Here is a 14,611-nt window from a genome sequence, read left to right on the forward strand (position 1 = left end):
ATGATCAGAAGGATCTTGTGCCGCTTGTACTGATAATCTGTAGAGCTAATAGTTCGACTTAAAGGTTCGGCTGTTTTGCAATGATGTAGTCAATGCTTAACGAAGGAAATTTCACATCAATGAATTTCACATCAATGAATTAAGTTGTCAATTATCTGATTATGAGTATGCCCCCAAGAAAGTACCTCACTCCTAAATACATACTAAGATGCGACTGTCAATTCTGTGACTTTAAGTAGAGAGGGGAGGCTACACACAGTATTTCAAGGGAGAAACTTCTGTGTTTGTTTCAGCTAGATGGCAGTCTGCCCCACCTCTTGGCTTCAGCCAATACCTGCTCTCAGCATTGGTAACACCATTTCCCTTTTACTCGCCTCTATGAATATGAGACTAAGCGAATTGACTTGATGTGATTGACAATGTGAATACATCCTGACATGGCGGTGTCGTGAAGTGAGGGCAGTGTGAATTGACTTGAAACCTTGATCTTGACGCCAAATTCTGTGCCGTTCAGTTAACGGGTAGTATGAATCCTACCATTTGAAATGCATTGTGGAAGTTTTGATTTTCAGTTCTGTCAAGTGTGTGTGTGTGTGAGAGAGAGAGAGAGAGTTAGAGAGGCTCGCACAAGATCTTTGATCGTTTGATATCAAAGATTTTCCTTCAAGAGCTTTGAAGTCGGCGTGTAATCTGTTGGATGTTTGTAAAACGGGTAGTGATTGACGTGGCCGGTAGAGACGTATAGGACGAGTATGCATACTTATAGGATAAGATTGTGTATGTGCTCATTACCAACAGATGTAGTATCAATATTTCTTTGTCTTCTGTATATGGTTCACTTTTCAAGGGAAGATATTGTTCCTTACTTGACTACTTCAGAGGTTATGCATGCAGCACGCTTGTTGACGTAGAGTTCACGCAACCGGTTTGTGACATACCGGTAACGACACAGTTCATTAACAAACACAAAATGTTTCCAGTATTTGTCATATATGCCTTCTGCTTTTTAGTGACAAAGTTTGAAATTTGTTTTGTCGTATGCGAAATGAGCGTGTGTTTTTAAGACACACTGCGTTTCAACACGGCTATTCGTTTGTGACGCATTTTCAGTGCTCTGCAGTGATCGTTAATGTACACTATCCTATTTTTCTTCCTTAGATCTCCTTGCTCTCGTTTTCGTTGTGACGGTGAACGTAAACAATGCAGCTACAACAACAGGTTCATATTTATCAGAAGCGGATAGAGCTCGTCTGAAGCAAGTGTTTCTAAATTCTTTGGAACTATCTGATGTGGCTGGTGTAAACTACGCCGTTCAGGGATTGAAACTTCTCGGTGAATCGGTGTCAAAGTTACAGGTGGGTATGTACACTGCTTTACGTCTCATCAGGAACTGGTCAAAATTATGGAAATATTGTTGTGCTTACAGATGTGTTTAAAAATACCGTAGTACTTAGCGAGGTTATGCTCGTGAGATAAAAAAATAGATATTAAATAAAACATTTTGGCTTTGAAGAAAAAACTAAGTCTCACATGCATAGTTGTACTGTAACTGCACAGCAAAAAGATGTTCACTGTTATTCCACTTGTAACCTAATTTTACAGTATCTGAAAATTGTTACAGGATGTGTGCAAGTTTCTTGCCACAAAATCTTCAGCACCTGATGCTACACCAGAAGCATTGTACCATATTACCAGTGCATGGCGTTCATTGGGATCATGTAGTGGCTCAGTACCGAGTGCTACAATTACCAAGGTACGTCTAGTGTATTAAAAGTGATATTGGGATTGTAAGCTTAATATTGTCCGCATGCTGTCTTTAAATAAAAGATGTTATTGTTGTAGTCTTTAGTCTGAAACTGGTCTGACACAGCTCTGCATACTGATCCAGCCTGTGCAAGTCTCTTCATATCTGAACAAGTACTGCAACCTACATTCACATGAACCTGCTTGCTGTATTCATTTTTAGGTCTCCCTGTACAACTTTTACCACTCACTTTCCTCCATTGCCAGATTGACTATTGTGGTGCCTCTGGATGTATCCCATCACCCAATCCCTTTCCTTAGTAGCATTGTGGTGCAAATTCTTTTTCACCCCCAGTTATGGTTTGTGCCTCATCAGATACACTATCTACCCTCCTAATCTTCAGCATTCATTTCTCTTTAGTACCACATTGCAAAAGCCTATGTTCTCTCTTCATCAGAACTTCTTACCGTCCACATTTCACGTCCATACAAGGCTAATCTACAAATTCCTTCAGAGGAGACTTGCAAACACTTGAATTGATAATGGGTGCTGACAGATACATTGTTTACAGAAATATTTTCGTTCTGCTGCCAGTCTGAATTTAATGTACTGTCTATTTCATCCATCATCAGTTATTTTGTCACATTTCCTGATCTGATTCCATCTGTGTCACCGGATTTAAGTTATTTTATTGAAGATCATCTTATAACCTCTTTTCAATACATTACCCATTCCATTAAACTGCTCTTTGCTATGCCTGGCAGAATTACAGAGTAGTCTGTAAGCTAGAATTTCCCTTTATTCTCCAGATTGTTCTTTGATTTTCTTTATTACTTGCTTAATGTACAGATTGAATAACACCAGGCATAGTCTACAAACCTGTCTAATTCCTTTCTCAACTACTGCTTCCTATTCATGGCCTTGGACTCCTCTAACTGCAGTCTGGATCTGTAAAAATTGTAAATAATCCTTCACCCATTGTTTATCCTCACTACCTTCAAAAATTCAAAGAATGTAGTTTTCTCAACATTGTTGAAAGTGTGCTTGCTATGCCCTCAAATGCTATATATGTAGGTTTGCCTTTCTTCAACCTTTTTTGTAAGGTAGAATGCAGGTGCAGTATTGCCTCACACATTCCTATGTATCTCCAGCATCCAAACCAACCTTCCCCAAATTGGCTTCTACCAGTTGCTCCATTCTTCTGTAAATAATGTCAATATTTTTCAATAATTACTGTTTAAACTGGTGGTTGGATAGTATTTGCATTGTATGTCAGCACCTGCCTGCTTTGGAATTAGAATTATTACAAATCATCTTGAAGTCTGAAGGCATTTCCACTGTATCATACATCTTGCACACCAGGTGGAATAATTGTCATGGCTGACTCTCCCAAGGATCTCAGTAATTGTGAAGGAATGTTATCTACTCAAACTGCTTTCTTTCAGCTTAGGTCTTTCAGTCCTCTGTTGAATTATTCTTGCAGTATCATATCTCTCACATCTTCACTACTTCCTCTTCTCTTTCTATAAAACTGAATGTCCACCAGTTTGTTCACCCTGTATAGATCCTGTACGTTTTTCCTCCACCTTTCAGGTTTCCATTCTTTGTGTAGCACTGACATACCATCTGTGTTCTTGATACTTTTGCAGCTGCTCCTTGTATCTTCAAACGTGTCTTTCAGCTTCTATCTTTCCCTTAGACATGTACATTTCTACTGCTTTGCATTTGACCTCTAGCTATTCCTGCTTACCCATTTTGTGCTTCCTATTTTTTTTAGCCTTCTGTATTCCCTTTCACCTGTTTCAATTACCACATTTTATGTTTTCTTGTATCATCAATTAAATTCAGTACTTCCTTTGTTATTCAAGAATTTTTACTTGGTCTTGCGTTTTTACCTATGTGGTCCTCTGCTGGCTTCACTATTTCGTCTGTCAAAGCTACAAATTAGTCTGCTATTGTATTTCTTTCCCCCATTTTAGTCCAACATCGCCTAATGCTCTCTCTGAAGCTATCAACAATCTCTCCCCCTTTTTTCAGGTTCTTGCTCCTATTTTCCCACTGTTTTGCATTTTTTTTTTTTTTTTTTTTTTTTTTTTTTTTTTTTTTTTTTTTTCCCCCCGTTTTAAGCAACACTTCATGATCAGTAAATTACATTGACTGTCTATATCTGCCCCTGGAAACAGTTTAAAATGTGGATTTGAAGTGTAACTTCCTGACAGATTTAAACTGTGTGCTGTACTGGGACTCTAACTGGGTATCGTTGCCTTTCGCAGGCAAGTGCTTTACCATCTGAGCTACCCAAGCACGACTCATGACCAGTCCTCAGAGCTTCAGTTCTGCTAGTACCTAGTCTCCTACCTTCCAAACTGGCTTACCATTACATTGTCATGTCATAACAACAATAAAGTTCAAATCCAAAAGTAGGGTTGTTAGTGTAATATAGCACACTGCACTGAATGCACACCAGAATCGAATTGAACTCGTGCTGCTACTTATACAAACAGTGACTATAGCAGGATATGCCGACCTTACAAACATAAAGAATTTTGAGAATCTTGTAGAAAAGATGATGTGACTTACCAAATGAAAGTGCTGGCAGGTCGACAGACACACAAACATACACACAAAATTCAAGCTTTCGCAACAAACTGTTGCCTGATCAGGAAAGAGGGAAAGACGAAAGGATGTGGGTTTTAAGGGAGAGGGTAAGGAGTCATTCCAATCCCGGGAGCGGAAAGACTTACCTTAGGGGGAAAAAAGGACGGGTATACACTCGCGTGCGCGCCCACACACACACACACACACACACACACACACACACACACACACAGACACAAGCAGACATATTTTTCCCCCTAAGGTAAGTCTTTCCGCTCCCGGGATTGGAATGACTCCTTACCCTCTCCCTTAAAACCCACATCCTTTCGTCGTTCCCTCTCCTTCCCTCTTTCCTGATGAGGCAACAGTTTGTTGCGAAAGCTTGAATTTTGTGTGTATGTTTGTGTTTGTTTGTGTGTCTGTCGACCTGCCAGCACTTTCATTTGGTAAGTCACATCATCTTTGTTTTTAGATATATATTTCCTACGTGGAATGTTTCCCTCTATTATAACTATATATATATATATATAGGAGGGAAACATTGCACGCGGGAAAAATACATTTAAAAACAAAGATGATGTGACTTACCATACGAAAGCGCTGGCAGGTCGATAGAAACACAAACAAACACATACATACACACAAAATTCTAGCTTTCGCAACCAATGGTTGCTTCGTCAGGAAAGAGGGAAGGAGAGGGAAAGACGAAAGGATGTGGGATGTTGCTTCGTCAGGAAAGAGCGAAGGAGAGGGAAAGACGAAAGGACAAGATTCAGTGACACTAACTGCTGTGCCACACTGCATGCAGCACAACCATGATCTTGCCCCCCCCTCTCCTTAAGAAACTGCAATCTACTGTTTCAGGCCTTCTCATTGGAATCGACTACAGCTCCCTGGATCTAGATGTTGTCAATGTCCTATGTATGGCAGTGCTGGCAGATCCTCATGTTCTGGTCATGTCGTCACACCCTCTTCACTATAATTTAATCGTAGGACTGTACTAGGGCGTCATATGGAGGATATACATAACGTCTCTAGGCTTTTGTCTTTTTGATGAAGGGTAACAACCCTCGACGTGTGTAACATCTGACAAACAATGAAGGCATACAGTGCTGCTTAGAGTAACGCTTCAATAACTTTCCTGGTAGTCCCACTTTTCACACAGGCATATAAAGTCTCGTGGGTGTATCTCACTGTCTGGAACTTATTGTTAAAGTGCTCTTGGTCTGTCTCTAGGGTGTCCAGGGTCCATGTCTGGTTTCTTTGGTCCTGGTGGTGGTATGTTTCACATAGTCATCCTAAGTATCATCGTGTTGAAATGGGAATGATGTATCCATTGTTGTTTCAGCCATGTGACCAAGGATCAGAAAGAATGTCACAGTGGGTTGTATTGAACCCCAAGGCTCTGGTAGGTATCAGCATACATAGAGAGCGTTTCGGCCAACACATTAGTTAAGCGTTATGTGAGGCTATTTATCTTTGGCTTGTAGGCAGTTACCATCCCGTGGGTTATGTTGAGTGAATTTGCCTGCGATACTAGTCTTGAATGGAAAATTTTCCACAATCAGGTATCATTACATAGTGTGTCCCATGCTTCGAAATATCATCATCTTATCCACTTCCTCCCAGATCAGCCATCATTCAGGCATTTTGGAGAGTGATGTCATCAAGAGTATGGCAATGGGCTGTGTCCAACAGGTCCACTATAATGCTCTGCAGTTGATTGATGTGAATAGAACTGTTGATCATGGTGCATTTGACTGGTGGTGGAAATTGGTGCTAGAGATCTATAGACCTCTTCTTCAATCTTCTCTATTACCTTTTGACATGGGATGGACATTCATGGCTGCCATATCTTGCGTACTATGTCTGACAGTTCTAGTTGCTGCAAAATGCTGTATCTCCTGTCTTATTGCCTGACATATGAGAGGTGAAGTCATGGTGGTTCTCCACAGCACCCATTGGGAATAGGGACCACATCAGGCAGTCATACCTGTTTGATCCAGCTCTTTCCTGTTGCATTTCCTTGAGATGCCGGTGCCACTTGAATTCCTCGATTGTTGTGCTTCTTTCACTGGAAGAACTAGGTACATGTCTTCTATGACTCCATTTCATAAAGTGTGAGATTTTGCTAACATGTCATATTCAGGTTCACATTGTGACATAGTGCCAAAACATTTTGCTTGTAAGACTGTGCCATTTCTGCATGATTGAGACATGTTCTTCATTTGTCTTTCACCAAGTGGACTTGCAGCTGATTGGTGCCAAATATTTTCTTCAGTTCGGCCTGAAATTTACCCTATCTATTGAGCTTCCCTGTGTAGTTCTTGAACCACTACTGCTCTGTGGTGCCCAAGTAAAATTATGCAAAAAAAAAGGCATCTCAGCTATTGTATTTGGCAAGAAGTAGCTGAATACTTTCAACCATTTCATAGCATCCTAACCAGTAGCTTTGGTGAACACAGGTTGATGCCTAATACACAGCTGATTAGCTGTTACTTTGGAATCCATTGTTTTCTGTAATATACGGATCGTGGAATGATGTACTGCTCATATTCAGGTTCCTGCCTGTGAAGGTGATGGATCATATGCTGCCTAATTTGAGCTGCAATGATTTAGGTACTTTTGAAGTATTTGGCTTTTCCACCAAACAGTGTCATGTCGTATCCGTAATAAAGTGCAAACTCAAAAGCTGGATCATCAGTGAAGTAAAACACTTGGCACTAGAAGCACATTTATTATGAACACCAATGTACACCCAGAACAGAACTGAACACTTGGGTAGTGCTTGTTGCTGGTTATACAAACATAAAATTTTCCAGAATATACAAACATAAGACATTCCAAGAATTTTCCAGAATATACAAACATAAGACATTGCAAGAATCTTCCAGAAATGACGAATACTAAATAATTGCTGGTGATCAGGTTTGAGCTGATGACCCACAGCATGACAGCCAACAATGCTAACTGATGTGATACACAGCTTGCAGCACAACTTGTGAGAATATAATTAATCTGAAAGCTTTCTAGGGTCCCTAGGACTTTCAAAGTTTACAGCCTTTGTTCATGAATCTGAAACCAAGTGTTAGTGATGATTAAATTATGCTTTGTGCAGGAATCTACTAAGCAGCTTCTTCTTGCAAATACACTTCTTGGGTATTCCTCCAGATCATATCGTGTAAATCCCATAATATTTCTTGTAAGCAAATGCTTGGCATCTTCAGGTGGTGGTAGTTGCTGCTCTCACTGCTGCGAAACTCTACTGATGATAATCACGTGGCAGCATTGAAATTTATCAGGCCAGGAGCAGGCAATACACATGAGTGGAAAGACACTTGCAGTTGGAGGAAAGCAGCACTCGTAGTGCCCCCTGCTGCAAGTCACAGAAAGACCTCGGTGCATGCACTGTGGACAATGACTATGCTGCCAGACACCCCTGTGGTTAAAAGCAGAATTAAAAGGCATTACCTGTGTTCTCTTAGTATTTATTCCTTCTCTTCCAGTTTGAATAATTTATCTCATTATACATTTTTATTTAAATCTTGTCCTCATCCATAGAGCTAGTTGACACACAAACTTGTAGTGTAGTGATGGGTGTTGGCTTTGTGACTGTCCTAGCTGTGATGATGTGTTTACTGTTGATAGCTTACCTGCACCCTATTTTCTCAATTGTTATTAGGCCTACTACTGTATACTGCTATTTCATTTGATGTTGTATTGTGAACCCTGTATTGACATGACCAGATGGCCTGTTCTTGCCATTGCACTTGATTGCCTCTCCTATGTCTTAAGTGTGTCCATTTTTCTTTTTAAATGCTCTAGCCTATCCACTCAGTTAAAGGTCTAACATTCCACATTCCGACCCATAGAATGTCAGTTTTGTTTTTCCTGATCACTGCCTGAAGATTCACGTAAGGTACCATTTTACCCTTAGAATATTTTCCCCATGTACATCTGCATACATATCCTGCAAACCACTGTAGGCCTATGTTACACAGTGGAGGGTTCCCTCTCTGTATCACTACTAGTCATTTCCTTTCCTGTTCCACTATCAAAAAGAGCAAGTGAAAAATGACTGTCTATGATGCCTCCATACAGTCTCTAATTTCTTATCTTTATGGCCCCTGCGTGAAATGTATGTTGCTGGCAGGAGAATAGTTGTGCTGTCAGCTCCAAATGCTGGCTCTCTAAATTTTTGTCTGCAGTGTCCCTCAAACATAATATTGCTTCCCTCCAGGAATTGCTATTTGAGTTTCCGAAGCTTCTCCATAGTACTTGCATGTTGTTCAAACCTACCTGTAATGAATCTAGTAGCCCGCCTCTGAATTGCTTCAGTGTCTTCATTCAATCCATCCTGTATGGATCCCAAACACTCGAGCAGTACTCATGAATATAAGAGATTGGGCTGAAATTTTGTGGGTCCATTCTTTTACCCTTCTTTTTATACCGGAGTCACCTATGCTCTTTTTTGCTAGTCTTTTGGGACTTTGTGCTGATTGAGAGACTTGCAATGCCAAAGACTATTCTTTGTAAAACTGTATTGGTACTCCATCTGCACCTGGTGACTTATTTGCTTTCAACACTTTCTGTTGTCTCTCTATGTGGGAATGCTTATTGCTATGTCCTCCATAAGGAAGTCAGTTAATGATCAAACAGTGATGAATGATTTGTTAAATGCTGAAATTTAAAACTTCAGCTTTCCTTTTCTTATCTTCCACTGCTACACCAGGGAGGTTAATGCGTGATTGGATAGAAGTCCGAAATCCACTTAGTGATTTTACGAAGGCACAGTGATCTTTTTACAGGCATATGAATTTGTACTAACTTTTGTCTGTCATCACAAGCATTTTGTCTTTTGAACCAAGATTTCTACAGCCTTTACTTTCTCGGCAATTTCCGAATTTCATTATTAAACCGCAATGGGTCTTTTCCGTACTTAATCTCTTTACTCGACAAATACTTCTCCGTGGTACGATTTACTGTCTGTTTAAGCTCTACTCAGTTCCTCTATGTCCATCGTACTGAAACTAAATTATATCAATTGCTTGTGTAACAGGGATGTTAAAACTGCTTATCACTGTGTGTAGCAGAAATACTCTCCTAGCCTTTCTGGTCAGTTTGTTAACTGTAGTAACCAGTCACTAGTACCTGTTTATATTGATGCTGTCAGTAAGGTTGAGCCTTTTTGCAACTACAAGGTCCAGAATATTTCCATTTCCTGTGGACTGTCTAGCTAGCTGATAAAGACAGTCTTTTGGAAAATGTGTTCAAAATTACTTAGCAAGATTGTCTGTACCTCCCTGCATTGTATCCATAGATGTCCCATACCACACTAGATAGGTTGAAGTTTCCTCCAACTAATATCGCATGATCTTAGTAACCACGCTACCAACCCTGGACTTCCTGTGAATGATTATAAAACTGTCAAAGCAGAATCAGGTGGCTGGTAAAAACATCCAATAATTAACTTTATTTCACCCAGACCTGTTATACATGAATAAGTAACTTCATAATCATGCCCAAATTTGATCCCAATAGAGACAATATTTTTGTCAACCACAATGAATGTGCCTTCTCCCATGGTGTCTAACATGTCTTTCTCCCCTTGCGGGTCCGGGGTAAGAATAGGCCCGAGGTATTCCTGCCTGTCGTAAGAGGCGACTAAAAGGAGTTTCAACCATTTCGGCCTTCCACGTGATGGTCCCCCTTGGGGTTTGACCTCCATTTTTCAAAATTCTACAGAAGTACGAGCCTTTTGGGGAAGGACACCTTACGTGGTGTACCACTGGTCCTAAGTGCACTAAGACCTTGGCACTCAGCATTGTACCGGCGTTGTAACCATACCCACTATTCCTCAAATTGGGCCTAAACGCCTGAGGGGTTGTCCAAGTTACGTCCATAGTGCGTCCCCATCTGCACCAGCGATCATGATGGACTTTCCATGGCACCAGAAATCCAGCACGGTAGCCAGCCCGTTGTGGTGGGGTCGTCATGTACCCTCTAGGTTGTAGCCCCCTGACAACACAGGGATCGTACTGCCGATACCTGAGCTGCACCCTCCCCACGTCGGCCAAGGAGTAGATGCCCGTCTCCTTGGGGCATCAGGACTCCCGGCAACCCCCCCAGGGGGTCCACAACTCTTTCGTGGATACGTGCGTGGCGAGCACGGGGCCCCGAGCCATTGCAGCCTTCTTTCTCTCCCGGGCTGCATTTCCTTTCCCTTCCCCTCCTTTCCCCTCCATACCCCTTTTCCCTCACCCTCTCCTGTCCATCTATTGGTGTCCTTGCTTATGTTGGCCCCCGCTATCCTCCTGGTTCTGTTGGTTTTACACTCCGGCTTTGTTGCATAATCATCTCCTCCTTTTGGCATTCCTTGGTCCCCCTCTGGGGTTTGACCTCCATTCCAAAATTTCTCTTCCGTAGTGTGAGCCATTTGGGGAAGAGCACCTTACCTAGTGTCTCCGACGTGTGCCCTCCTAGTACATTCCACCTTTTCTTTTACGTCGTTGTCTGATGCTAGGGTGCCTTGGAGTGGTTGCTCGTCATCCTGGAGCATCGGAACTCCCGGCAATGGCCGCCGTGCCAGACGGCCCTTGCTGTGGCTGGGTGGCGCCCGTGAGGAGAGCCCCTGATCGGAGTGGGTGGTATCAGGGCGGACGCTATGCAGATGAAACGCATACGGGTCCAAAACTCTGGCCGCTCTTCTGCGGCCGTCTCTCTGCGTGGTACTGATTCCTCAAGTGCTGCTTCTCTTGCCCCTTCGGCCTTCCCTTCCGTGGCTACCCCCTGGGAGGAGGGTCAGGCCCGTCGTCTAGGGGCAAAACCTTTCCCCGTTATCTAGTTTGCACCAGGACTGATGGAGATACTTTCACCAGTGTCAAACCTTTATTCTTTGTGGAACACATTGAAGACAAGTTCGGCGAGTGGACTCCCTGAGCAAGATGCGGTCGGGTTCGTTACTGATAAAAACTGCTTCGGCTGCCCAATCTGCGGCCCTTCGTGCCTGTACCCATCTTGGCATAATTCCCGTGTCCATTACCCCTCACCAGTCTCTAAATATGGTACAAGGTGTGATTTTTCACAGAGACCTCATCCTTCAAACTGATGAGGAACTTCGGGACAATCTCGGACGGCGGGGTGTTCACTTTGTTCGGCGTGTTCAGAAGGGTCCTAAAGATAATCGTATTGATACTGGTGCCTTTATCCTGGCCTTTGAAGGGGATACCCTTCCTGAGAAAGTTAAGATTATGGTCTATCGCTGTGATGTGAAGCCGTACATCCCACCTCCTATGCGGTGTTTTAAGTGCTTGCGTTTTGGCCACATGTCTTCTCGCTGTACCCAGGACCCTCTCTGTGGTGACTGTGGACGTCCACTCCATGAGGGGAGTCCCTGTGTTCCCCCTCCTGTATGTGTAAATTGTCATGGTAGTCATTCTCCACGTTCAGCAGATTGCCCAGTCTATAAGAAAGAAAAAAAGATACAGGAGTATAAGTCTCTTGATCGTTTAAGCTACACAGAGGCCCGTAAGAAATATGCACAATTGCACCCTGTGTCCATGACATCTAGTTACGCCTTGGTTACATCTTCATCCCTTCCTCCCCCTTCCTTACCCCCATCCCGGACCCCTCTCCTTCCCCCCTCCCCTGCGGCTCCCACACCTTCTCCTCTGGGCGCTGCTCCCCCTCCCCAGCCGGAGAAGTGTCCCACTCCTTCGGCGTCTGCCGGTCAAGGGCGCCTCTCCCGGGATGCCCCTTACCGGCACCTTCCAGGTCAAAGGTCTGCTGCAGCGCGGCGACCGCGAGAGCCGCGGTCTATCGGCCCCAAGGTCGCCCGGTCTCTTTCTGTTCCTGATCTTGCTGCAGCTGGCCCCATTATGCCACACAGCCCTCCTCGATCTCAGCCTGAAAAGAAGAAGAAACATAAGTCCCGGGACAAAGAGCCTCTGGTGTCACCGGAGGTCCCTTCCCCGGCTTCACAACCGGATTCTGACCTGTCGTTTATGGATGTCGCCCCCTCCTTGTCGGTGACGGGTGGGGACCCGGTGGTATGACTGGATTTAGCGTGTTCAGCCCTCATTTAAACCATCGTTCTGTGGTTCTCCAATGGAATTGTAATGGCTACTATCGTCACCTTCCGGAATTGAAATCCCTTCTTTCGTCCTACTCAGCAGCTTGTGTGGTTCTCCAGGAATCTCATTTTACTGATGCTCACTCACCGACCCTCCGTGGGTTCCGTGTTTTCTGTCGAAATCGGGTCGGACCCTTGCGGGCTTCTGGTGGCGTTTGTACGTTGGTCCATACAGACATTGCTAGCACGTGGATTCCTCTCCAAACTACATTGGAAGCGGTTGCTGTTAGGGTCCACTTAGACTCTGCAGTCACAGTATGCAATCTTTATCTCCCTCCTGACAGGACTCTTACACCTGCTGCCTTAACCACCCTTCTTCAGCAACTTCCTCCTCCCTTCCTCCTCCTTGGGGATTTTAATGCTCATCATCCTTTGTGGGGCAGTGCCTTTCCATCTAGACGAGGTCTTCTTATCGACCAATTTATTGCAGACCACGACCTGTGCCTTCTTAATGATGGCTCCCCTACTCATTTCAGTGCTGGTCATGGTACCTTTTCTGCCATTGATCTTTCTCTTTCTTCTCCCTCTCTCCTCCCTTCATTACACTGGTCGCCACACGACGACCTTTGTGATAGTGACCATTTCCCGTTGATTATCACGCTCCCTTCCCGCTCCCCGATGGACAGGTTACCTCGTTGGTCTTTCCACCGCGCCGATTGGCCTCTATATACTGCACAGGTCGAGTTTTCTCCCTCTTTGTCGGGTTGTATTGATGACGTCCTACGTGACGTGTCTGACGCGATTGTTCGCGCTGCTAACCTTGCTGTCCCGCGCTCATCTGGACAATTTCGTCGTCGGCAAGTCCCGTGGTGGACTATGGCCATTGCCATCCGTGATCGCCGTCGAGCTTTGCAACACTTTAAGAGGCACCCATCTGTAGCCAGCCTTTCTACCTTTAAGCGCCTTCGCGCTAAAGCCCGTTATTTAATCAAACAGAGCAAGCGGATATGTTGGGAACGATTCGTTTCTTCCCTTGGTTCCACTGTCCCTCTGTCACGGGTATGGGCTACACTTCGCTCTCTCCAAGGTTGCCATCGGCAGTCCACCCTCCCAGGCCTTCACCTCCCAGATGGCATTTGTGCGGACCCATTAGTTCTCGCAGAACATCTTGCGACCCATTTTGCGGTGGCATCAGCGTCGGCCTCCTACCCAGCTGCTTTCCTTCATCAAAAACAGCAGGCTGAAGCTGTCACCTTATGTTTCACCACTTGTGAGTCAGAATCTTACAACGAACCTTTCACTGAATGGGAATTTCTTTCTGCTCTATCTTCTTCTCATGATACGGCCCCTGGCCCAGATTCCATTCATAACCAGCTGCTTCAACATCTCAGTGCTCCACAACGGCACCATCTTCTTCGGGTGTTTAACCGTATCTGGCTCCAGGGTGACTTCCCTTCTCAGTGGAGAGATAGCATTGTGGTTCCTGTCCTTAAGCCTGGTCAGAACCCCCTATCTGTTGACAGCTATCGGCCAATTAGTTTGACCAATGTTGTTTGTAAGTTACTTGAACAGATGGTAGCCCGTCGGCTCACTTGGGTCCTCGAATCTCGGGATCTATTGTCCCCTTACCAGTGTGGCTTTCGAGAGGGACGATCTCCAATCGATCATTTGCTTCGCTTGGAATCCGCAGTTCGGCAGGCTTTTTCCCAGCGCCGCCATTTGGTTGCAGTGTTTTTTGACCTTCGCAAGGCCTATGACACGGCCTGGCGCCATCACATCTTACTAACCCTTCATCAGTGGGGTCTTCGGGGCCCACTCCCGATTTTTATCCGCCAGTTCCTGATCCATCGGTCATTCAGAGTTCGAGTTGGTACTGCTTTTAGTTCTCCACGGACCCAGGAGACGGGCATCCCACAGGGTTCTGTCTTGAGTGTCCTTCTTTTCCTCATTGCTATCGATGGACTTGTGGCCTCTGTCGGTCCCTTGGTCGCCCCTGCCCTGTATGTGGATGATTTCTGCATTTGGGTTAGTTCCTCCTCGATGCCATCTGCAGAACGGCAGCTCCAGGTGGCTATACGGCGTGCCTCTGCATGGACCCTCTCACACGGGTTTCAATTCTCTCCTTTAAAATCGCGGGTGGTCCACTTCTGTCGCCGTACTACGGTCCACCGTGATCCAGAGCTCTATCTCGCTGCACA

General features: G+C 44.4%; 1 protein-coding gene across 1 annotated transcript in view; it reads left to right on the forward strand.

Annotated features, from left to right (window-relative positions):
* The first annotated feature begins 650 nt into the window (after positions 1–650).
* Positions 651–14,611, forward strand: part of LOC124595170 (dolichyl-diphosphooligosaccharide--protein glycosyltransferase subunit 2) — a 73,322-nt gene continuing 59,361 nt past the window's right edge. Inside the window, exons 1-3 of the mRNA XM_047133783.1 lie at positions 651–777; positions 1,159–1,355; positions 1,622–1,753. Of these exons, the coding sequence (XP_046989739.1) occupies positions 753–777; positions 1,159–1,355; positions 1,622–1,753 (354 nt within the window). The 5' untranslated portion in view covers positions 651–752. The remainder of the gene's footprint in view (positions 778–1,158; positions 1,356–1,621; positions 1,754–14,611) is intronic.

Source organism: Schistocerca americana, chromosome 2 (genome assembly GCF_021461395.2).
Source record: "Schistocerca americana isolate TAMUIC-IGC-003095 chromosome 2, iqSchAmer2.1, whole genome shotgun sequence".
Classification (NCBI taxonomy): Eukaryota; Metazoa; Arthropoda; class Insecta; order Orthoptera; family Acrididae; genus Schistocerca; species Schistocerca americana.